A 26,041-nucleotide genomic window follows, 5' to 3' on the forward strand; every position below is an offset into this window, starting at 1 on the left:
TTAGTCTCTGCCTGAACAAGACACCTTTGGGAACATGAGTTGCACTTGACTAGGCTTGTAAGGGCCCTGGGGCCATTGACCTAGTAACCTCCTATAATCCTATGGATTTTCCAAGACTGATGGAAATGCCTAGGTAAGCACATAGCTGAATGAGGTAATCCCTGGCTTGAAGAAAGGACTTCACTGATGGGGCAGCCAAGAACCAGTCACCCACATAAGGGAATAATGTGAATCTCTGGAGTTATAGATAGGCTGCTACCACCACAATGTACTTGGTGAATACCGTGGGGGCTGAGATGAAACCGAATGGCAAGGCTCTGAACTGGTAATGACTGACTCCCAAACAGAAGCACAGAAATCTCTGCAATCTTTATGTGAAGGTAAACATTTTGAAGATCAATGGAGCACATCTATTTACTCATCTAAAGACATAGAAAAATTGACTACATTTAGATTAATTAAAGGTGGGTCTTCTCGACAAATTTGTTTAGGGGGCTTAGGTCCAATATGGGCCTGAAGTCCTTGAATTTCTTAAGAACCAAAGAGAATCTTGAATAAAACTCTGATCTAGACTGGTCTGGTGAGACCACCTGGACTGCTCTTTTTTTGAAGAAAACAAAGAATCTCTTGCACAGCAGCCTTTGCCTGACTGGGTGGGGCATACGGCAATGGGAGGAGAGAAGGAGAGGGAGCTTCCAAAAATGAGAAATATAACAGCCTCCGAATACAATTTTTCTTGCTCACTTGTTTCAAGCGATGGTGAATCACAGGAGTAGGTAGAAGTATATTTGTCCTCTAACGGAGTACAGCAGTCAGGCAGACCTTCAGGGATTCTGTGGGAATCTGTCAGAAAAGGTTCTGCAGAATCCCTGGTTCTGTGGACCACCTCAGCCTCTTCGTCTGGACGCATTACAGTGACTGCCTCTGCCATGACCACTTTTGCCAGAACAGGAGTCATGTTGACATGTAGACCTTTGAAACCAGAGTGAGGGGGGGGGCTATTTGTTTCTTATTAAAGGGGCAATGAGAGGTCTTGAACTTAACTTCCACTACAGAGAGGGTCTTGGCATCTTGTTTACTCTTCTGCATTTTCTCTTTCACTACAAAGCCAAATGAAGTAGTACATTCAAAGAAAGCACTGGTGGATGAAGCTTTAAAGTTGTCTGCGAAAATACCTTAATCATATCACCTCATGGCAATGTCTTTTCCCAGCTGCTCTTGCTGAACCCATCCGGTGCATTATACATTAGGCACAATGGAGAGGCTGGTAACAGTGGACATGATCAAGACAGTAGCTTGAAGCTGTTTCTACAACTCGGGAGAAACTGGACTCTTCAGAGCAGATCATGCTTTTTGAGAAAGCTCCCTGTGGAATCTGGTCATGTGTGGCGTAGTTCATGGCTTGAACACAGAATGAGCCCAATACACCCTCTTTTCCAGCCTATACACCACCAGATAACTCTTTCTTAGTGGCTTCCACAATAATTATGGAGTCTACAGGACATGTTTTGGACCAATATGGCTTGTCTTTGGGGGAGCAGAGTATCTTACCCAGCTTCCTTGTGACCGCTACATGGATATCAGGTTCCTGCCATGATTTCCTCACAGCCAGCTCGATAAGCTTGTCGATGGGATGGACCACTCAAGATGTAGAGGCTCTAGTTTAGTAGACCTCAAACAATACCACCTGAGAGGGAGGCTCAATGGGGCAGGATTCCCTTTTGCACAAGAGTTGCGGGACATATGCGAAGGAAGCATCCTAGGAGGTGACTTGCAGATTTCTCTCCATCCTTCAAGTCAGTATCTGATGTAACAAACTCCAATGGGAGTCCAGGCACTTCATCTTACACTCCCCTCTTCTTAATTCGCTCAGGGGATTAGTCTCCCAAGTCCGCTGAGCACAGTTTCTGCACCAGGGCAGAAAATTTTGGGTCAACGGAATAACTGACTCACTGATGCTTGGGCAGAAGCTGCATAGGCTGACTGAGGATTATGGGATGGAACCAAAGCCAATGGAGCCTGTGGAGCTTCCTTGTGGGGTAAAGCAATAATCCTCTCACTCAGAAAGCCATGCCAACCCTAGTGGATCTAAAGAGGGCAACCCTGTAGTCAGATTTAACTTCCCAATTGAGAAGTAAGACCAGGACCTAGGAGGGATCTACTAATCCACCAGGGAAGCCAGCTCTAAGGTGGGGATCAAACCTGAAGAATCAAAGGCAGACTTGTCCGAAGCAACCAAATGTGGTGCCCACCTGAATCCTTGGACTTGAGACTCAGAGATCAAGATCCAACAAGGTGAGAACCAAATAATATGGATCCATTAGCCTCAGAGTCAAAAAAAATTGGATCAAAGACTCCCAAGCCCACAGCCACTCAGATGGCAAGACAGTTCAGAGTAGACTAGTGCTGAAGGTAGGACCAATGAGGGTACCTAGATAGGGGTAAAGTAAATGGATCCTACTGGCTTTGGAGCTGAAAGAGAAGTAATAACTTCCAACACAGTCTGAGTCTTCATAAACATCTGCAAAAGACAATCAAGATTTACCTCAGAAGTACTTCTGTAAAACCTGAAGATTCTAGCTGAAAGAGCTGTGGAAGACCTCAAGGGAAATCGTTCTTGCTTTTTAAGTAAGTCTCAAATGGTAGTGGCTTCTCCCATCTCTGGATCTGGTGAAGGAGTGTATATGTTGGGGTTCAAGCAGCATGCTCCTTGATTCTAGGAGTCTTAGGAGCTGGAGTTGAAGCCAAATTTTAGCTCGGCCTTTGCCTTGGATCACAGCCTTTGCTCTTTGAGTCGTCTGACTTCTTTGGCTTTGGTACCACTTGATTTACAGGAAGAAGCCCTTTAATAAGTATCTTGTTCCTGTGATCCGTCAGATCCCTAGGTGTAAAGGCAGCACAAATGTCACAGGACACATTTAAATGGAAAACTCCTAAACACATCACACAAAGATTATGGAGATCTATCTTGTGAAGGGATCCTGTGGCCAGACTTAGCACACTTTTTTAAACTAGTCAACTTATCCATGCTGCTGAAAACACTGAAGGTACCAAATACACAAGCACATCACCCAAAAATCAATGCACACTCAAAGTAATGACAGAATAAACACACATACCAAATACTAAATTTTAACAGCACAAATATCCACTGTTTAAAAGCCTAATACTAACAGTAAAGCTACGACACCAAGAAGACCTGCAAGGAAAAGCTATCAATATATTTATGCATATACTAAATACATATATTCCATGCATATTCTATATATATTATACTCCTTTACGTACACACATATACATATATATATATATATATATATATATATATATACACACACACACACACACACACACACACACACACACACACACACACACACACACACACAAGTGTGTGTGTGCATGCATCTATTCTTTGGAAAGTCGAACTTCATATGGTCCAGATCATATGTTTGACTTTACAGAAAGTTGAAAACAATTACAAAAATGTATGTTTTTGCAGGGGGGCAAGCTCTCCTACACCCCCATTAACTCTTGAGATCACACTAAAGTGGGGAAAAGGGTAAATTCTCCGATCCCCATTGAACAGAGATCTTCATGCAAATGCTTTGACTTTCTGGAAAACTGAACATGTATGCTAAAAAATTAATGGAAAATCCAGCAATTAAAGATTTAACACTGGCATGTCCCAGAAGTAGTCTATCTCTATGGTTAGTGTCAAAAATCAGTAAAATATTCACAGAAATACAAACTAAGTGACAAACTATACAGTAAATTATGTTCTAAATAACAAATTTTAAATACTTATGCCATACCATTTTTCAAATGCCTTCTTTATGTAAATTTAAATAATTTATGAAAACAGTGAAAGAAGCTTGGTACGTCACTTACACATCAGATGTCTAATAAGTTGTATCTTACATGTTTTCAACGTTAACATAGTGCCCCTAAAATTATACTCTAAAGCAGCTCTGTGTGGGCCACTTTTTATCAGACAGCTAAGGCAGCAGGAAAGTCTAGGCACACAAAGTATGTTCTCAAAACCATTAGATGTGAAAAGCACAGTACACAACTTCCACATCTTTTTCATGAAGCTGAAATAATAAGTGCAGTTACTAGGTTTCAAATAAGGTTTTCAGATATTTTTAGACAACAAGATCACAGTTACCTAATATCTTTAATCATAAGAAAAAAGAAGTTATGTACTTATCATAACGTTCCATCTGCGTAGTTGTACTTTTTCTTCAACCTATGGGTTATGGAGCCGTATTGGATCCAACACCGCTGCATATTCAGCATCTGATCCAAGCTCCAAGCTCCTCTTCTTACCCATAATGCCCCCAGTTTCCTTCCTCCTTTCAGATCGGGTTTGCTGCCCAACAGATTACATACACCCAACCCAATAAGACCTTACCACTACTGACAACCCAAAATTCCTGAGCCAAAGCATGAAAGAGGATGACCCTGAAATTTTCATCTTCCATATGTATGGCCAGGACAATAGTGACAAGGTCAGTAGAAGGAGGGGGGGATGGTTGAATACAAATGAAGTACAACTACTTAGATGGAACGTTATGGTGAGTACATAACTTCTTTATCTGAAGTAGTTGACTTCATTTGATCTTCAACCTATGGGACAGAGTCCCCAGCTACTAAACACCTGGGAGGCCATCATGGAAGGATATTCCGGAGCACGGTGGAGCCAAAAGATGCCCTATTCCTGGATACAATGTCCAATTTATAATGAGAAATGAATGTATAAGATAAGGACCAAGTAGCTGCAGAACGGATATCATCCAGTGACACCCTGGACCAAAAAGCTGCTGAAGTAGCCATAGATCTGGTAGAATGTACTTTTACCTGACCTGGAGGGGAAATTCCCCTGAGAGTACGCCCGAATAATGCACTAGAAAATCCAACGGGCAATCGCAACCTTGGAAATTGGTTTCCCTAAAAAGAGTTTTGAGTAAGAAACAAACAGCTGGTCATATTTACGAAAAGCGTTTGCCCTGTGCAAACAGAACCATAATTGTCTATGCACATCTAGTAAATGTTAATTTATATTCTCCCTTCTTTTGAAAATTTGGAAAGAAGACTGGAAGACTGATAGTCTGATTAATATTGGTTTCTAATGCTACCTTGGGAAGAAAAGATGGGTTAGTACACAAAGACACTCTATCCTTATGAAAAGTCATATAAGGAACTTTGATCGATAGTGCTTGAAGTTCTGTCACCCTCCTAGCAGTTGTTCTTCTTCTTTCGGCTTTTTCCCGGTTAGGGGTCGCCACAGCAGAATTCCGGTCCGCTAATGATTGGCAGTAGATTTTTACAGGTGCCAGCTCGACACCCAACCTTCAACGAAGGCATGCCAATTCTACGCATGTCTTTCGAATGCCACTCGACTGCAGGGAGGACATGCAGACTCAACACAGAAGGCGTTCCAGCTGAGAATCGTATGGGAGAACCTCTTGCTGTGAGGCAACAACGCTACCGCTGCACCACCACGGCTTACTCTCCTAGCAGAAGTAATGGCAATTAAAAAGGCAGTCTTCCAAGATAGATACTGCAAAAATCTACCAAAGCTGCAGGTTCAAAAGGGTGTGAGACTAAAGCCTGAAGAACTAATGTAAGGTCCACGGAGGAGTAGGATCCTTCACCGGTGGTCTCAGAAGAAATGTACCCTTAAGGAACGTCTTGCAGAGTTTAGAAGAGGCCAACAACGTCATGTTTTCCCCCACATGAAAACTGGAAATTGCGACCAGTTGGACTTTGACAGTGAAGGAACTGGCATCTTGCTAAAAAATCCCCGCCAAAAATTCCAACACTGCAGACACTGGAACAGTAAAGGGGTCCAATGCACACTGCGAGGCCCAAATTCCACTTGCTACAGTATACCCTTCTGGCGGACGACTTGTGAGCTGCCACCAAAATGGTTTTAGCGGGAGAAGATAAACTAGGAGTCTTAACAATGATGGGAACTGGAGCAGCTAAGCTGCAAGTTTCAGACTGTCCAGGTCTAGGTGAGGAATCCCCGAGGGATGAGAAATGAGATCCTGAACCGGATCCAACGTCCATGGAGGGACTACTAGATGAGACCATACAGGGGGGAAACCAGACTTGGCAATGCCGCCAGACTGGGGCAATGAGGATCACAAAGCTCCCCTGCCTGCGAGCTTTCTGAAGTAACTTGGATATCAAGGGCAGAGAGGGATAGGCATAAAGGAAACCAGGAGGCCAAGCATGAATCAGGGCATCTCTGGGTGCTTCCCCCTGAGTGGGGTTCGGAGCGAAGAACTCGCTGCATTTCACATTGAAAGGAGATAAGAATAGATCGCAGCAAGGACAATCCCACTTTAGAAAGATCTGCTCTGCCACTGAAGGATTCACAGACCACTTGTAAAGCATCATGATAGATCTGTTGAGCTTGTCCGCTAGAATGTTGGACTGTCCCAGAATGTGCGTTGCCACAAGAAAGCAGCCGGTGGAGACTGCCCATTCCCACACTCTCATGGCTTTGTGACAAAGGTGGTAAGATCTGGTTCCCCCTGTTTGTTGATGTACCAGATCACCGACATAGTCTGTCTGGATAGCAATCGTCCCTAGAGGAAGATGGGCATGAGGGGTCTGCAACCCCAAAAGCACGACCCTCATCTCCAGGACGTTGATATACAAATTGGTCTCGGATGGGGACCATGTGCCTTGAACAGTCCTTCCTGAGCAGTGCCCCCCCCCCCCACCTCCACCCTAGCTGGGAGGAGTCCATGGTCACTGTGGTCTTGGGAATGGACGGAAGAAAGGGATGTCCCCTGACTAGATCTGGGGAATGAATCCACCACCGAAGAGAGTCCCTGCACACCCGGGTGATTCGTACAGGGTGAGACAATGGCAGATCTAACAGACACTATTGAAGGGCAAGGGTCCATTGAAGAATCCGCATGTTTAAGGTGCTAAGGGTAGCAGGTTGATCGCGGCCGCTATAGACCCCAATGCCCTCAGAACTATCTCTGCTTTTGAGAATGGACTAGAATGACATATGGAATGTGTAGCTTCAGGCTGTGTATCCTGTCTGGGGTGAGGAAAACTCATCCTGATATAGGGCCCAACCGGGCCCAAATGAAATCTAAGACCTGGGCAGGAGTCAGCGACAATTTGCTGAGACTGATGGTGATGTCCAAACTCTGTGCTAGGGAGAAGTAATCCCAGGCTTAGGAAAATTGATGCTCAAGTGGCAGCGAAGAGCCAATCGTCCAGGCAAGGGAAGACCTGAATCCCTTGAAGCCTTAGGTGAGCAGCTACTACTGCCATCACCTTGGTGAACACCCTGGGAGCTGCGGTGAGACCAAAGGGAAGGGCTCTAAACTGATAATGATGGTCTCCTAGCCAGAAGGGGCGAAACCTCCGAGAGCACCTGTCCATCTTGATATGGCAGTACGCTGCCTGGAGGTGGATCAAGCACATCCAGTTGTTCACCTGCAGGTGGGGCAGGATGACTGAAGTGTGACCATCCAGAATTTCGCCTTGGCCACTGACAGGTTCAAGGTGGATAGATCCAAAATGGGTCTTAGGTCCTCAGTTTTCTTTGCACTAAAAAGAAATTGGAGTAAATGCCAGATCCGGAATGGTCGAGGGGGACAGGTTGGATGACTCATTTTACTAGCAGCTTTTTTATTTCTAGTGCAGCTTCCTCCCTTTGTGCGAGTGGGACGTCCAGGAGGTGTCTGGGTGGATGGGGCAACTCAAGGAACAGGATTGAATATCCTCTGGATATGATCTGCAACACACAGCAATCTGTTGTTATGGACTCCCATTCCGCTGGGTGTAGCAATAACCTACCCCAGACTGCCTCCAGAGAAGAGCAATCGGGCAGCCCTTCAGGGCTGCTGTGCGGGTCTCTCAGAGAAAGTACAGTTGTGTACACTTACCATAAATGTAGATGTTCGAGTGTATTCACTGTTGCAGTCATCACATTTGGGTTATCTGCTTGCAGTAGCCCTCAGTCAGCCTGATTATCAAAGTCTTGGGTCCTGTGTCGGTTGCTGTCTCATCTTCCGTGACGTCAGGTAGTCAGGGGTATAATATAAAGCATGCAGCAGATGCCATTATATCAGTTTTTCTTGCTCCAGATGTCAGGTGCCCCCCTTAATGGGAAGCAATTAAACATATATATATATATATATATATATATATATATATATATATATATATATATATATATATATACATATATACACATACAAGGTTACACCTCCAACAAAAAAGCAAATACACCAAAAAGCTTTTAAGTATAGTGAAGAATAGAGGTAAAGCCAAAAGTAGTCAGGGGGCTGGAGGGAGGGTAACCAGAACTGCAACAGTGAATACACTCGAACATCTACATTTATGTTAAGTGTACACAACTGTACTATGTTCTTCATGTTTCGCTGTTGCAGTCATCACATTAGGGTAGATTCCCAAAGCTAGGGATGGGAGGAGGAATTTAGATAGCATTAGGACTAGCTATAAGGCCCTGCAAGACGGCAGTGGCAAAGCTAGCTGGATTTAGAGAAAATTGGCAAATGGTAATGCTGGTGAAAGTATGTACAGAACTCCAGGTAGCAGCTTCTAGGATGTCTCTGGTAGGGACACCTCTGAGAAAGGCTGTAGAGGAAGATGCTGCCCTGGTTGAATGGGGTCTAATCCCCTGTGGGATAGGTTTTCCACGGTGCTTATAGCATAAAAGAATGCAATGGCCTATCCATTTAGAAATGGTTTGCTTTGAAATAGCCTTCCCCTCTGCCCCTGCAGAAAATGCCACCAGCAGTTGTTCAGATTTCCTTTGAGGTTTAGTCCTGTCCAAGTAAAATCTAAGTTGTCTGTGCACATCTAAGGAGTGTAGTATCCGTTCCCCTTTGTTCTGTGGATTAGAAAAGAAGGTTGGCAAATGAATGAACTGATTAAGAGCCACACTGGATACCACCTTGGGCATGAAAGAGTAACTGGTCCTGAGAGACACCCTGTCTGCATGAAAGATGATGAAAGGCTCCACTGCCATAAGGGCCTATAATTCAGATACCCTTCTTGCTGAAGTGATTGCTAAAAGGAAAGCTGTTTTCCAAGAAAGGAATTTCAACTCTGCAGTTGCAGCTGGCTCGAAAGGAGGAAGGGTGAGTTTTTCCAATACAAAATTAAGTCCCGGGCTGGAGTTGGGTCTCTCCTGGGTGGTCTTAAGTTTTTGGCCTCTCTGAGGAACTACTTGAGCAGCTGATGAGAGAAGAGGGGTGGTTCTGTGTTGTAATGAGTTGAAATGGCTGAGGCGTGAATTTTGATGGAGGAAAAGGAAAGGCCCTCGTGAAGCATCTCAGTTAAGTATTGAAGAATCTGAGGTAAACTGGGCGCTGCTGTGGCCATCCTTTGAGTTTGGTTCCAGGCACAGAATCTTTTCCATTTTTCAGCATAAGATTTTCTAGTACTAGGCCTCCTTGCCTCCAAATTGACATCAACACTTGTTTACTGAGGGATGGTAACGGAGAGATTAAGTAATTAGCCAGGCTGCCAGGTTCAGGGTTTGAAGCTGGGGGTGCAGAATCTGCCTCTCCTGCTGAGACAGCAGGGTAGGGGTCTGAGGTAGGAGCCATGGGGCCAGCAGAGACACACTGCACAAGAGCGGGTACCATTGTTGGCGTGGCCAGTCTGGTGCAATCAGTATCATCCTTGGTTTGTCCTGTTTGCCTCTCCTCTCCTTAATACTACTAAAGATCAGAGGAGGAAAGGCATAAACTGACAGATTTTTACAGCTGAAGGAAACAGCATCCACTTTCCAAGCTTGCTTGTGGGGAGTCCTTGTGCAGAATTTGATTTGTCCAATTGGTAGTTCTGGGGGGGGAGGCAAACAGGTCTATATCTGGGATCCACTATTTGGTGATCAACATGTTGAAAATCTTTGGTTCCAGGTTCCAGTTTTCACTCGTGTGGGTCCATGAGATTTCTGCTTAGTTCATCTGCCAGTGTATTTAGTTTTCCTAGGAGGAATTGAGCCTGTAGATGAACTTGGTAGTTCAAGGCTGTGTTCCACAGAGCCATGGCTAGTATGCAGAGGGGGTAAGAATGGGTACACCCCTGCTTGTTTATGTATCACATAACAGTGGTGTTGTCCGTCTTTACCAATAATTGTCCTGGAAGAATGTGGTCCTTGAAGGCTGTCAGATCATTCTGCACAGCTAACATTTCTTTTTGATTGCTATATAGGTGCATTTGACTTGGGTTCCATTTGCCCTGAATGCACTTCCCTGCCAGGTGAGCCCCCCATGCATAGTTTTGGGTGGCAGGGGGTAGAGTGAATGGTATCCCCTTGTTTTGGCGGCAGGCCTCTGCCCACCAAAGGAATTCTAACCGTAGGCAAGGTATGATAGGAATCATTGCTTCTAGATCCTGAGAATGTTGACACCATATAGGCTTTTTAGATACCACTGTAGTTTCCTCATATGCAATCCTGCATATGGAATTAAAAGAATGTGCGAGGCCATGAACCTCAAGTCTTGCAGTATTTGCCTTGCAGATAGCAGGGTTTTTGTGGCCACTAGTCTGAAGTAAGATGTCAAATGAATTTGTTTCTCTGGCATGAGGAAACCATCTGGGAAGTTGTGCTCAAGCTTGCTCCCAGGAATATAACTTGTTGACAGAGTACCACCTGTGATTTCTTTTCGTTTATGGTGTACCCCAGACAAGTTAACACCTTTTGTACAAATGCCACATGATTCAGAAGTATGTCCTGGTTTTCTGCCTGAATTAGACAATCGTCCAGGTATGGGTATATTTGAATATTTCTTTGCCTGCAAAATGCAATGACTGGAGCTAGGCACTTTGTGAACACCCAGGGCGCAGTAGATAAGCCAAAGGGCAGTGCAGTGAACTGATTGTGCGTGCAGCCTGCTTTGAAGCATAGGTATTTTCTACAAGATTCCCTGATTGGGACGTGCAGGTAGGCTTCATTTAAATCCAGTGTTGCCAACCAGGCATCTTTGTCTATCATGGGAAGCAACTGGTGAAGAGTTAGCATCTTGAATTTTGGAATCACCAAAAAGGTGTTTAGGATAGACAGGTCCAGGATAGGATGCCACGAGTTGTCTTTTCTGGGTACAAGGAAAAGTCTTGAGTAGAAACCTTGCCCCTTTTCCTCTTCTGGTACAGTATGAATAGCTTTTAATCTTGAGAGAGAGAGTACCTGCTTTTGAGCCTCTGCCCAATGATGTGGGGGTAGATCTGGCCAACCGTTTGGAGTTGGTAATGTGTGGAAGTGAAATCTGTATCCTTGGGAAACTATGTTTAAAATCCATTTGTCCTGGGTAACGAGTTCTCAGTTTTTTGCTTGCAGAGCAATCTTTCCCCCTAAAGGAGCAGTCAGTTGAGAAGTGCTTGGAAGCTTTAAAGTTAAGTCATTGAGACAGCTTACCATAGGGGGGGGGGGTCTTACTACTCCCTGATTTGGAAGTGGGAGCCCCCCCACTGCTTAGTCTTGTGCATACCCTGGGACTGAAGCTTGGGTGTTCTGCTGGTTCTGGGTTTGAACTGAGAAGGCCTGGAAGAGGCAGGAGAGGACCAATTTTTTCAGGGCCAATGCCTACTAAATCTAGAAGGCTGCACTTGTACGAAATCTTTAACAGTTTGCATAGATTTAGCTTCTTCCTCCATCTTTTTAAGAACAACTTCTGCTTTGTTGCCTAACAGGCGGTCCTGATTTAAGGGAGCATCCAGCAATTTAGTTTTAACATGATCTAGAAAAGACTGATCCTTAAGCCAAGCATGCCTAAGTACAGACCCAGTGACAGCAGCCCTGCAAGATGTCTCTAGTGAATCAAAACCACATTGTAAAGTATGTTTTCCAACCTGTTCAGCAGAATGCATTAAATCCTGTAAATCCTTATTTTCAGCACAATCAGGAATCAACATCATTTTCTGTTTAAGCAATCCAATAATATGCTGCTGATACTTTAACATATGAAACTGGCAATTTAAGGCCCTGATGGCCAAGGCTGCAGAGGTATATACCTTCTTACCCCATCTATCTAGGGCCCTGGAATCTCTATCAGAGGGGGTAGGATTTTTGGCAGTAGTAGCCTTACTGCCCCTGGGTCCCTGTGAAATGGTCTAAGGATCCGCAGTAGGATTTTTAAAAAGGAACTTGTCAGAATCAGGAACCCTGTAATATCTATCAGGTTTTCTGGGAGCAGGAGGTAAAGAGTCAGGGGCCAAGCTAGATTCCGAAAAGACATCGTCAACAATGTCCAGCACAGGAGGGACAGCTAAAGGCCTGTGTTGGGGCAGGTGTAAGAAATCTCTAAGCCTCTTTTTAGAATCAGAGTAATCCTGGCTTTCCCAGTGAAAATACTCCCTAAGAGTATGCAAGGTTTCACCAAAAGAAAAATCCTCTGGGGGAGAAGCAGAGGGAATAGAGTCCTCTGCATCAGAATCCTCATAGATAGATAAGGGTAAATTCTAGTCATCAGAGGAGACAGAAATTTCAGAATCCTGGTCAGAAGTATCATAAGCAAATTCAGTCCTGGGTCTCTTAGAGGGGGAAGGTTTGCTTCCCCTGATTAAAGTAATAAGGTCTTCAGCCATTCTTATCATTTGTTTTTTAGGAATAGAGGCCTGACCATGTGTTCTGGGCGTCAGTTTCCTAGGCATGGTTTGAGTTTTAGGCCTAGAAGAAGAAGATAGCGTCGGTTTAATATGCAAGTCAGTAGGCCTGAATACACCCTCAGAAGCTGGTGCCTGCACAGCGGCTCTAGACCCATCCAAGGTAGAGACATCCGCAGGGTCCACAGTTGAAGCATCTTGCAGTATACTGGACTCCGAATGGGTCTCAGTAGAGGCCTGCGAATCTGAAGTAGCGGGTATCAGGGGCTGTGAAAGCACCACACTGTGCACCGGCGAACTGGCAGCTAGCTTAGGAGAAGTGTCATCGGCAGCTTTGGACCTAGGCAGCCTGTCTCTGTCTTTCTTTATCTTTGTGTTTTTTCGGAATGTCGGTATTCGGGTGGCTTACCAATGACATATCTGGATAATTGAACAGAGTACCAAAATATTTAGAAGCAAAAATGTACCAACGATGAATAGTTTGTGGCTTAAAAAAGGCACAAAACTAACAGCAAGGTATGTCGTGGTTAGGGCCTAGGCAAGGAATACAGTACAAATGAAAATCTTTATGAGGTATTTGCTTTCCACAAGAAATACAATTATTGACTTTTACTGACATTGGTTTAGAGCAAGAAAAAGTTTTGCCAATGGGGTGCTTAGTTTTAGTTGAAGACTTCGGTTCTGAAACTCAAAAATGAAAATTTCAAGAGTTGGACGACCGGCACTTGCGAACTGCTTCTGCTTCAGGCACAGCACGGCAAGAAAGACTGATGTAATGGCGTCGACTGCATGCTTTATACCCAACTACCTGACATCACAGAAGATGAGACAGCAACCCATGCATGACCCAAGACTTTGATAATCAGGCCGACTGAGGGCTACTGCAAGCAGATAACCCAAATGTGATGACTGCAACAGTGAAACACTAAGAACATCGGTTCTCCAGACCCGTAATTTCTCGGACCCTCCTCTGCCTCTGGGGCAGCATCTATCAAAACCCCGTCTGCCTCTGGGCGATGGTGAATCCGGGAAAACACCTGAGACTTCTGGAACCACATCTTCTTAGCCCTTCGCTGATTCCTAGAAAAGGATCTTTGAGGGGGAGAGAAGTGGATCCTGACGGTAGACAGCATCTTCCCATCCTTCTCACTCTGGCCCAAAGTCTTGTGTACCAACTTCCAAACAGGAAGGAACCGTTGTACGGGGCACTGCTGAACAACGCCTTGAAGGGTTCCAAGATTTGACATAGCCAGAGCCAGGGGTGTCACCTAATGGCGATGCCTGTGCCAGCTACCCTAGCGGCTCCCTCAGTAGCATGGGAGAAGAGAAGCATGGAGGTGTTAGCGACTGATTTCAAATTGGCCATATGAGCGGAAAACGTCTTTTTGTTTCCCGCCGACATGGACTCCAGGGTAGACTCAGTGATCTCCTTCACTAGGTTTTCACTGCAGCCAAATCACATATGCCATATAATTCAGCCACCTTACTGAGAAGGTGGCTGAAGCATAGATCCGCTTCCCGAATCGATCCAACGCCCTTGACTCTTGGTCAGAATGATGGACTGAAGAGCTCTCCTGAGCGAGCTCTTTCTTGGTGGCAGCTGCCACCACCATTGCATCAACTGGGGACCCTTTGTTCCAACATGTCCTGTCTGAAGGGGGGGGCTAAGTACTTTATCAAGGCGCTTAGGGATAGGCTCCACCGCATTCTGGTTCCTTCCATGCCCAAGATGGTAAGTCCACTAAGAGATCTGTGGGAGGGGTCACCCAGGAAGTAGATGGGTCTGTGCTGAATGCCTCTAGAAACACTGACTTGTCTGAGGTCGGTTTTTGGGCAGACCACACCCCTCTGGCAGAGGAGTTCCATGATGTCTCCAAAGGAGATATCCTCGGGGGGGGGGGATGATCAGGGGAAACCTTCCCCTTCCTCCAAATCAGTGTATTCGGTGAGGGACTCTGGTAGGGAGTCCAAGTGCCTCCTCCAACATGCCCGTTTTTGAGGGACCTCCTCAGGGGAAATCTCTGGGGAGGACTCACGAATGTCCTGCTGCTCCCCAACAGGGCCTTCTTGAGACAAAACGGGCACAGGCTGTCCCTGAGATGGCAAGATGGTCGGGAACATACCTAAAACAGAGGGAGTCGTGGTCGAGTCTGAGGACAAGATGGGCAAGGGTCTCGACAACACCAAGAGAACCCTCGCCACCACATCATAGGCTGAAGGAGAATGGACATCCTGAGAAGTGCCAGACAGAGCCATTCCTGTCTGACCTGACAGGGAGTAGGAGCTGAGACTCCAGGAGCCAAGACACAGAGAGGAATACTGCTCTCCGATACACTCAGAGCCGATAGCACCCCCCTTGGATTCGACCCAGAGGCTATGGCTCCGGCGAGCTCGGATCCAACCTGGTCAGATCCGACACGCTCAAGGCAATGGCCGGTGTCGAGGTACAAGGTACTGTCAGCGCCGACCCTTCGACCCTGAGGGTCCTCCGATCCAAGGGCTCTGAAAACGAAGGCTGGATCGGAGAAGGAGTGATCACAGTAAAGAAAGGTTGAGAGCTCCCCCCTCCAGAGGGAGAGAGGGCTGGTAAGACCCCCATATGAATTTGGATGCGGATAAACCTCCGCATCATCTTATCCATCTCAGCTTCACTGAGGCCCCGTGTAGAGCAGGAGGATGAAGCTACTGATACTGGTCTGGAGTGCCGTGGGAGGAATCCTGTACAGGAGACCCGATCCAGGATTCCTCTGGCTCAGAAGAGAACCAGGTCTGGTCTCTGGCTTAACCTTTGGTAGTAGGTAGGCCGGCCAGAGCCAAACGGTAGGGAGACCGCTTTCTCGGCCTGTCTTTCTTGGACTTCTCTCCCCCTTCCCCAGACCTCTTGGTGGGAGTACGAGTCCCACAAACTGGGGAAGAGGTAGAAGCTGCTGCACCTGAAGTGGGGGGGGGGGGCGTAGGAGCTACAGTTGCCGAAGAGAGAAGTAGGCCCTTCAGCTCCCTGGGATAAAACCCGGCAAAGATAGGACAGGAAGTTTGTTGGTGGGCCGCCCCCAAACACTCCATGCACAGAGTGTGACCATCAGCCGAGGAGAGCTTATGATGACACTCTGTGCACTTTCTGAAACCTAGTGTAGGGGTTTCAGCCATGTCTCTAAACAGACCCAGAACACACACACTCGCATTAGAGGAGAAAGGGACAGATGGAAAGAGAGAAGATTTTTTTTTTTAAAATTCTGATGACTGCGTGAGGAGGATAAAAAGTAAAGCTAAGAGAAAAGTCAGAGAGAGAAGGAAAAAAAAAAAAAAAAAAGATCACAAAATTGCAAAACCAAACGACTAGCCAAGAACTCGGACCACAATGCTTGCTTTTCCAGCGGCAAACGAGATCTGAAGGGAAAAAGGAAAACATGGGGTATTATGGGTAAAGGGAGGCGCTTGGAGCTTGGATCAGATGCTGGATATGCAGCCTATGTTGGATCAGATGCTGGATATGCAGCTGTGTCGGATCCAATACGGATCCATAACCCACAGGTTGAAGATCAAATGAAGTCAACTACTTCAGATCATTCATTTTTCATTTAACGTTTCAAAACAGCTTGTTTTTAAAGAAAAGGTGGCAAACATTTAATCAAAGCTAAAATCATATGTCACAAAAAGTGTAATAAAAAATGTGCCATACTGGAATACATATCACAAAAAAAAACTGAATGTGGTCAAACTCAATAACGTGCTTTCCACTACACTGAAATATGACTCGTACAGAAATGAGAGCATGTGTCTGTGTGAAGATATGCTGCCTATGGGCTTTCAGTTGTGTGTGCATCTGCAAGGGTAAATGCATGTAGTACTATCTAAGCTGTCAGTAAATACTGTTAAACAAAATTACTTTCAAACAACCTTTGAATCCAGAGCTAATAACAAATTTATGTAGGTCATGACAGCATTCTTTAAATGGAGGAGTAAAAGTTCTGAATTATCACAGTACTCCTTTGATTTTCCTGAAACATTATCAACAGGACTTATTATGTGAGTACAGTACTTCATTACCCAACTCTGTCGAAACTCACCATATCCAACTATCCCTTTCAAACTTGTTTTCCAGTCTTTATTTGAAAAAGTAAAAGAAACTGTTACAAGTATACAGACCTAGATTTTCTCCACCCCAGACATCCATCATCATATCATATTTGCCAAGCTCTTCAAAGTATGCTTTATCCATCACAAACAGCCCACCAGCTATCATTGGGGTTCTAAAAGAAATCAAAACAGAAGAAAAAACTGAGAAAGAAAAACTATAAAATGAAAATATTACTGCTTGCAATTTTAAACGGAAATTTCATACATCTCTGAAAAATGCTGTATTTCCTGCACCACTCACACATACACAGTGATGTATACAAGCACACACATGAGAACTTACTTAATTGGTGTTACTGGATTCCCTTGCCTTGCTCTTCTTTGTTCCGGTGTCATGTAATCCCACTTAAAGACCAAATTCCAATCAAATCCTATAAAGTCATAAAAAGAAGACACATCAATATAATCTGTTGTAAAACTTAAAAGAGTTTTTGCTGATCTGCTGAGAGAACACTGTGAGAATAGGGTTCACACAAATATATTTTTATCAGAATAAACTCCATACAAGTACAGTATTTCTTGCATAATCCTAGAAATACAGCCATATTAAAGCATGCCTATATTTTCATTTTATATTTTACAGTTTCAGTAAGTACACTTTTAATAGAAATTAGCATTTTAGTGAAGGATACAAATCAGTTCAATGAAATAACCTTTAGACCAAACCACTGATAAAGATGAGACATGCTAATGGAGTGTGCAGAAAGTACAGTTGTGTACACTTACCATAAATGTAGATATTCGAGTGTATTCACTGTTGCAGTCATTACATTTGGGTAATCTGCTGGCAGGTTGCCCTCAGTCGGCCTGATTAAAGTCTTGGGTCCTGCGTCAGTTGCTGTCCCTTTTTCCATGACGTCAGGTCATCAGGGGTATAAAACATGCAGCCGGCGTAATTACCTCAGTTTTTCTTGCCCCAGATGTCAGGTGCCCCCCCCCCCCCCGAATGGGGAGCAAAATAAAATGTTAAAACACAAAAATATACCTCCAACCAAAAGCAAATACACAAAAAAGGCTTTTAAGCATAGTAACAGAAAGTAGAGGTACAGTCAGAGAAAAAACGGGGCTGGAGGGAGGGTAACCAGGACTGCAACAGTGAATACACTCAAACATCTACATTTATGGTAAGTGTACACAACTGTACTATGTTCTTTGTGTTTCTCTGTTGCGGTCATTACATTTGGGTAGATTCCCAAAGCTATGGTTGGGAGGATGGATTTATACAGCATTAGGACCAGCTACAAGGCCCTGGCAAAGTCAGCTCTGGATTTAGAGAAAATTGGTAAATGATAATTCTTGGTGAAAGTATGAACTGAACTCCAGGTAGCAGCTTCTAGAATATCCCTGGTAGGAACACCTCTTAGAAAAGCTGCAGAAGTAAATACAACCCTGGTGGAATGAGATCTGATGATCCCCTGGGCGATCAGTTTTCCATGGTGCTTATAGCAGAAAAGAATGCAATGGCTTATCCATTTAGAAATGGTTTGTTTTGAAATAGCCTTTCCCTCTGCCCCTGCAGCAAATGCTACCAGCAGTTCAGATTTTCTTCGAGTTTTAGTCCTGTCCAAGTAGAATCCAAGTTGTCTGTGCAAATCCAATGAATGCAGAATCCGTTCCCCTTTGTTTTGTGGATTGGGAAAGAAAGTTGGCAAATAAATGGACTGATTAAGAGCCACACTGGAAACCACCTTGGGCATGAAGGATGGACACCCTGTCCACATGAAAGATGATGAAAGGCTCCACTGTCATAAGGGCCTGGCTGCCATAAGGGCCTGTAACTCAGAAATTCTTCTAGCTGAAGTGATTGCTAGAAGGAAGGCTGTTTTCCAAGGAAGAAATTTTAAGTCTGCAGTAGCAGCTGGCTCAAAAGGAGGTAGAGTGAGTTTCTCCAATACAACGTTAAGGTCCCAGGCAGGGGTTGGCACTCTCCTGGTTGTCTCAAGTTTTTGGCCCCTCTGAGGCATTGCTTGAACAGAGGATGAGAGAAGAGGGGAGGTTCTGTGTTATAATGAGCTGAAGTGGCTGAGGCATGGATTTTAATGGAGGAAAAAGACAGGCCCTTGTGAAGCATCTCAGTTAAGTATTGTAAAATCTGATGTAAATTGGTCGCTGCTATGAGCTCATTCCTTGAGATTGATTCCAAGCACAGAATCTTTTCCATTTGTCAGCATAAGATTTTCTAGTACTAGGTCTTCTCACCTCCAAAATAGCATCCCTCAGCAAGCTTGTGATGGATGTCAAGGGTGAATTTAAGTGATTAGCCAAGTTGCAAGGTTCAATGTTGGGAGCTGAGGGTGCAGAATCTGGTTCTCCTGCTGAGACAGTAAGGTAGGTGTCTGAGGCAGGTGCCATGGTCATATTTGTGACACACTGCGCAGGAGCGGGTACCAGTGTTGGCGTGGTCAGATGGAGCAATCAAAATCATTCTTGGTTTGTCCTGTTTGACTTTTAACAGAACTTTGCAGAGTAGAGGCAGAGGTGGAAAGGTGTAGACTGATAGGTTTTTCCAGCTGAAGGACAGAGCATCCACTTCCATGCTTTTTGTGGGGAATCCTTATGCAAAATTTGTCCAACTGGTAGTTCTGGGGGGGGGGGGGGGGCAAATAGACCTATGTCTGGGCTCCCCCATTTGCTTGTCAACATGTTGAAAATCCATGGTTCCAGTCTCCACTCGTGTGGGTCCATGAGATTTCTGCTTAGTCCGTCTGCCAGTGTATTTAATTTTCCTGGCAGGACTTGAGCTTGTAGGTGCACTTGGTATCTCAAGGCCGTGTTCCACAATGCCATGGCTAGTCTGCAGAGGGGGTAGGAATGTGTACAACCCTGCTTGTTTATGTACCACATAACCTAGTGTTAGTCTTTAACATTAGTTGTCCTGGAAGAATGTAGTCCTTGAAGGCTGTCAGAGCATTCTGTACAGCGAACATTTCTTTTTAACTGATATGTAGGTGCATTTGATTTGGGTTCCATTTGCCCTGAATGCACTTCCCTGCCAAGTGAGCCCCCCATGCATAGTCTGATGCGTCTGTAGTTAGGGTTTGTGTGGCAGGGAGTAGCATGAATGGCAGTCCCTTGTTTTGGTGGTAGGCCTCTGCCCATCATAGGAACTCCAGGCGTAGGCAAGGTATGATAGGAATCATTGTTTTCAGGCTGTGACAATATTGACTCAATAAACTTTTTAAATATCACTGAAGTTTTCTCATATGCAGTCCTGCATACGGAATTAGAAGAATGCAGGAGGCCATGAATCCCAAGGCTTGCAGAACTTGTCTTGCAGACAGCAGGGTTTTTGCGGCCACTTGTTTGAAGTAAGTTACCAAATGAATTTGCTTCTCTGGCATGAGGAAAGCCATCTGGGCAGTTGTATTCATGCTTGCACCCAGGAATGTAATCTGCTGAGAGGGCACCAGTTGTGATTTCTTTTTGTTTATGGTGTACTCTAGACAAGTTAGAATCCTTTTTACAAATGCCAGATGATTTAGAAGTATGGTCTGGTTTTCTGCCTGAATTAGACAATCGTCCAGGTATGATATATTTGAATATTTCTTTGCCTGCAAAATGCAATTACTGGAGCCAGGCACTTTGTGAATACCCTGGGCGCAGTAGACAAGCCAAAGGGCAGTGCAGAGAACTGATAATGCAAGTAGCCTGCTTTGAAGGGTAGATATCTTCTGCACGATTCCCTGATTGGGATATGCAGGTAAGCTTCTTTTAAATCTAGAGTTGCCAACCAGGCATCTTTGCCTGGCACAGGAAGTAACTGGTGAAGAGTCAGCATTCTGAATTTTGGAATGTCCAGAAAGGTGTTTAGAGTAGACAGGTCCAGAAATGGATGCCATGATTTGTCTTTTCTGGGTACCAGGAAAAGTCTGGAATAGAAACCTTGTCTCTTTTCCTCTTCTGGTACTAGTTGAATAGCCCCCATGTATAGGAGGGAAAGTACTTGTTTCTGAGCCTCTGCTCAGTGATTTGGGGGCAGGTCTGGCAATCCGTTTGGTGTTGGCAACGTGTGGAAATGAAATCTGTATCCCTGGGACACTATATTTAAAACCCATTTGTCCTGGGTTACGAGTTCCCAGTTTTTTTGCATGAAAAGCAATTTTTCCTCCCAAAGGGGTGGCTGAAAGGTAAGTGCTTGGTAATTTTAAAGGAAGTCATTAAGACTGTTTACCATAGGGGGTGTCTTGTTATTTCCAGCTTTGGAAGTGGAGGCCCCCCATTGTTTAGGTCTGAGAGTCCCCTGGGACTAAAACCTGGTGCTTTTGGTGTGTTGGATTTGGCTTGAGAGGATCTGGAAGGAGCTGGAAAGGACCAACTCTTGGTAGGCCAGTGCCTACTAAATCTTGGAAGTTGCACTTGTAAGAAATCTTTTACAGTTTGCATAGATTTAGCTTTATCTTCCGTCTTTTTTTTTTTTTTTAAAGTTCTTCAGCCTTATTGCCAAACAGGCGGTCCTGATTTAAAGGAGCATCCAACAATTTTGCTTTAACATGATCAGGCAGAGATTGCTCTTTAAGCCAAGCATGCCTTCTAAGCACAGAGCCAGTAACAGCAGCCCTGCAAGAAGCCTATAAAGAATCAAAACCACATTGCAAAAAGTATGTTTTCCAACTTGTTTGGCAGAATGCAATAAATCCTGTAAATCTTTATTTTCCACACAGTCAGAAATCAACATCATTTTCTGTTTAAGCAGTCCAATAATATGCTGTTGATATTTTAACATATGAAATTGGCAGTTTAAAGCCGTAATAGCCAAGGTTGCAGAAGTATAAACCTTTTTACCCCATCTATCCAGCGCCCTGGAGTCTCTATCAGAAGGGGTAGGATTTTTAGCAGTAGAAGCCTTAATGCCTTTAGGCCCTTGAGAAATGGTTTCTGGATCTGCGACAGAATTTTTGAAAAAGAACTTGTGGGACTCAGGAACCCTGTAGTATCTGTCAGGTTTACAAGGAGCTGGAGGCAGTGAATCAGAGGCCATACTGGATTCCGAAAACACATCACCAACAATACCTAGTATAGGAGGTATAGCCAAAGGCCTATGCGGAGGTAAAAGAAGAAAATCCCTAAGCCTCTTTTTTAAATCAGAGAATTCCTGACTTTCCCATTGGAAATGCTCCCATAAGGTATGTAAAATTTCACCAAAAGAGAAATCCTCAGGGGGGGAAGAAGAGGGAATGGAATCCTCTGTATCAGAATCCTCATAAGTAGGTATGGACAAATCCAGGTCATTAGAAGAGTCAGAAGAAACTGAATCCTGATCAGAAGATTCATAGTCAAACTCAGGCCTAGGCCTCTTAAAAGTGAGGGGGGGGGGGGGTTGACTGCCCCTGATTAGAGTAATTAGATCTTCAGCCATTTTGATCATTTGTTTTTTAGGCATAGGGGCCTGAACATGTGGCCTGGGTGTCTGTTTTTTCGACACAGATTGAGATTTAGGCCTTAGTATTGAAGGTGGAGTTGGTTTGATATGCAAGTCTGTAGGCCTGAATACACCCTCAGAAGCCGGTGCCTGCACAGGGGCTCCGGACACATCCAAGGTAGAGACATCTGTGGGTTCCATAGCTAAAGTATCTCGTGGCATACCAGACTCCGAATAGGTCTCAGTAGAGGCCTGCGAGTCAGAAGTAGTGGGTATCAGGGGCTGCGTAAGCGCCTCACTGAGTACTGGCAAAATGGCGACTAGCTTAGGAGAAACGTCGTTAGTTTTGGACCTCAACGGCCTGTCTCTGTCTTTATCTTTGCGTTTTTTCGAAATCCCGGTAGTCGGGTGGCTAACCGATGTCATTTCTGGGTAATTAAACAGAGAACCAAAATATTTAGAGGTGAAAATGTACCGACAACGGATAGTGCGCTGATTAAATAAAGCACAAAACCGACAGCAAGGTACGTCGTGGTCAGGGCCTAGGCAAGGAATACAGTACAGATGAAAATCTTTGTGAGGTATTTGCTTTCCACAAGTAATGCAATTATTAACTTTTACTGACATTGGTAAGGAGCAAGAAAATGTTTCCCCAACGGGGGTACTTAGCTTTAAGTTGAAGACTTCGGCTCTGAAACTCGAAAACGAAAATCTCAGGAGTTGGCCGACTGGCACTTGCGAACTGCTTCTGCTTCGGGCACCGCACAGCAAGTAAGACTGAGGTAATGACGTCGGCTGCATGTTTTATACCCCTGATGACCTGACGTCATGGAAGAAGGGACAGCAACTGACGCAGGACCCAAGACTTTGTTAATCAGGCCGACTGAGGGCAACCTGCCAGCAGATTACCCAAATGTAATGACTGCAACAATGAAACACGAAGAACATCGGTTTACTATCAATATGCTGAACGTCAAAGAAATGTTCGACAGACCTATCGAAAGTAAACAGCGAAAATCAAAAAACAGAACAAGTCACAATGTCGAATCTGCTGATCGAATTCAGCAGATTCAACATTGTTTTCGAAAACATCACCTGATGTCAGTATAGGAACTCACGTAAAAGTAAACTCCTATACCTGACATCTTGTTTTTGCAGGGGGGCAAGCCCCCCTGCACCCCCACATCCCCTGCTAACTATATATTCCAATTCCGAAATCGCACTACAGTGAGGAAAGGGATGAATTTCCCAAACCGCACTGTACTTCGATCTCTGTACAGTTCTACGCTTTTATATTAGCAAATGCACAGTGCATTTGCTAATATAAACTTTCAGACATTCAGATGTTCTGCCAGGTGAAAATTCGAACATATGTATTTCGAATTTTCCACCTGGGGACATCTCAACCACAAAATTTTAATAGTAAACCATGCAGAACATCTGGTACAAAAACAGATTTTGTTTAGATGATATACAGCTTGGGAACCCAGGTTAATGAGGATTGCAGAACTTGTAGGAAATGTACAGTGTTTCAGTACTGACAGTCTTTAGACAGAAGTCAGCTGAGATACTTCTTGACTACAGAAGTCAGGTCAAATGTCTAAATAGTGCACATATTCAGAAATCAGTAAAAGTCGAAAAACCTAAAGCAAAGTGCAGTTTATCTCAATTCTGACATTACAGAGAAAAGGAACAAACTTGAGTTTAGATTTACAATGGACAGTATCATTTTTCAGAGCTATAGAAGTTTGAGTATTTAGTTTGGTTCAGTTTATCAGCACTGTTATTTGAAATAGTATTAGTACAAGACTTGTTCAGATCTTGTTGGATTATTACATCTACTTTTACTGTATGCTGTTACACGCCTCACAGCAAGAGGTTCTCCGGTTTGATCCTCGGCTGGGGTGCCTTCGGTGCTGAGTCTGCATGTCCTCCCTGTGGTCATTTGAGTTTCTTCCAGGTGCTCCAGTTTCCTCCCACATCCCAAAGACATGCTGTAGGTGGACTGGACAATTGAAATTGGCCCTAGGTGTGTGTGTGTATGTGTGTGTGCGTGTGTCTTCTGTGGAATGTTGGGTGCCAGGCTGGCAACTCAACACTATAAAAAACTCCACTGCCAATCATGAGCGGACCGGTGATCCGCTGTGGTGACCCCTAACTGGGAAAAGCCAAAAGAAGAAGAAGACTGTATGCTGTTAGTACATAATAAACCACTATTATATTAAAGGTATAAAAAGATTTGACTTGTAAAGGAAAAGATGAAATATTTGGCACTTGTATATTACAGCTCCGGGTAATTAAAAGATGAAGACATTTATTTAAGTTTGTACAAAGGTGCTCCAACAGTTTATCAGCATTGATATTTAAGACAGAATCAGCGCAAGACTTGTTCAGATCTTGCTGGATTATCTACCTCTACCGTAAGTTGTTGCTACACAATAAACCACCTTTATCAAACTCACAGTGAGAAAATACTTTTATTCTGAAAGGTACAAAAAGATTTGGGATATAAAGGAAAAGCTGAGATATTTGGCACTTGTTCAGTACAGCTCCAGGTAATTAAAAAATAAAGACATTTATCTTAATTCTTAAATAAACTAAGAAACGAAAGCAATGTCAAGTACCCCACATCATAAGAGAAAGACCCTCAGAGGTTTACATCAGAATTCCAAGACATCCAATAGTGAAGGGTGAAGGATCCAACTCCAGCTGCTATAACTTTGTATTAATGAATAACTATGACACTGCTGGAATAAACAGAAGAGCATCTCACTCCAACACAACCCCCATTACCTTGTGGAGGCAGGAAACCTCCTTGCACAGATGAATGAGCTGTGAGAATCATGGTTACCTTGACCACAGAGAGATTAATGGAAAGATCAAGGGGATCACAAAACTGAGGGAAATGCAAACAAAAGTCTCCATTTTCAAGGGAAATGAAAGGCATTTGCTGCCCATGCCTTGTCTCGTGGAAACTTTAAATCAAAACTTTAAAAGTTAGCAGTCCTGCCATCTTAAAAATCATCTTTGCTTCAGAAAGAAGTTATATATGGAAGACCCCATTTCTGTATCAGAAAATGTAACTTTTTGGAGATCAGCTCCAAATGTGGTTGTCAAGTATGGTCCTACTTAAGTCTGTAACTGTGTTCTGCAGCAATGGAGTACAATAAGCTTGAAGCTGTAGCTCCAGTTAGGAAGCTTCTTCCCATGCTGCTAGCCTGGACAGTTGGTAAAAGTGACCACTGCTTATGAACCACAGGACTGTGATGTTGTCTGCCCTGGCTACAACATGGATCTGAATGATCTTAGGGCCAAGAACAGTGCTATCATCTCATCCAGACTAATATGTCTTGGTACAGTGGACTTGGTTCATACTCCTTGCACTTTTAGCTGTGCTGAATGATCACCAATGGTGTGCTCTGTCTGCAATCCAGTCTGGGGGGGGGGGGGGGGGGGGCACCAGGAAAACTCCATTGTGAGATGGATGGGATTAAAAGGTCATCTGGTACAGAGGATGGTTGGATTGCTGCCACAGGTTCAGGTGGCACCACTGAACCTTTTGCATGCGCAATCTCATAAGGACAGAGGCCGACATTATGATGCAATGCCTTGAAAAAAGCTCCAGGCTGACGCAGGATATTTGAGACAGACTTGCAGAGTAAGCCTTCAACTGGAAGACCGCGTTCTTTGGTGGGCACATCTGGTTCTTCTCCAATTTTAAACAAGGCCCACAAGGAAATTTTTGGCTTTTGTTGGATAAGGCTGGACTAGGCAGGTTTAGGGAAAAACCTAGGTTGATCAGAGACAGTACTGTCATACTTCAGGGAGCTATGAATGACTGCTACCAAAGATGCTTGACTGGATTAGGTATCCAGCTGAGGATATATATATGCAGCCTCCAAATCATTAACTACACAAACACGAAGGTCA

The 26,041-nt window shown here is 44.3% G+C and overlaps 1 protein-coding gene across 6 annotated transcripts in view; it reads right to left on the reverse strand.

Moving 5' to 3' along the window:
- GALNT2 (polypeptide N-acetylgalactosaminyltransferase 2) overlaps positions 1–26,041 on the reverse strand; it is a 1,695,325-nt gene that overhangs the window by 748,406 nt on the left and 920,878 nt on the right. For all 6 annotated transcript variants that reach the window (XM_044076112.1, XM_044076089.1, XM_044076094.1 and 3 more), the window contains 2 exons: positions 17,036–17,123; positions 16,762–16,865 (listed from right to left, as the gene is read on the reverse strand). In XM_044076112.1, the coding sequence (XP_043932047.1) occupies positions 16,762–16,865; positions 17,036–17,123 (192 nt within the window). The remainder of the gene's footprint in view (positions 1–16,761; positions 16,866–17,035; positions 17,124–26,041) is intronic.

This window comes from Protopterus annectens, chromosome 1.part1 (genome assembly GCF_019279795.1).
Source record: "Protopterus annectens isolate FY-2018-M chromosome 1.part1, PAN1.0, whole genome shotgun sequence".
NCBI lineage: Eukaryota > Metazoa > Chordata > Ceratodontiformes > Protopteridae > Protopterus > Protopterus annectens.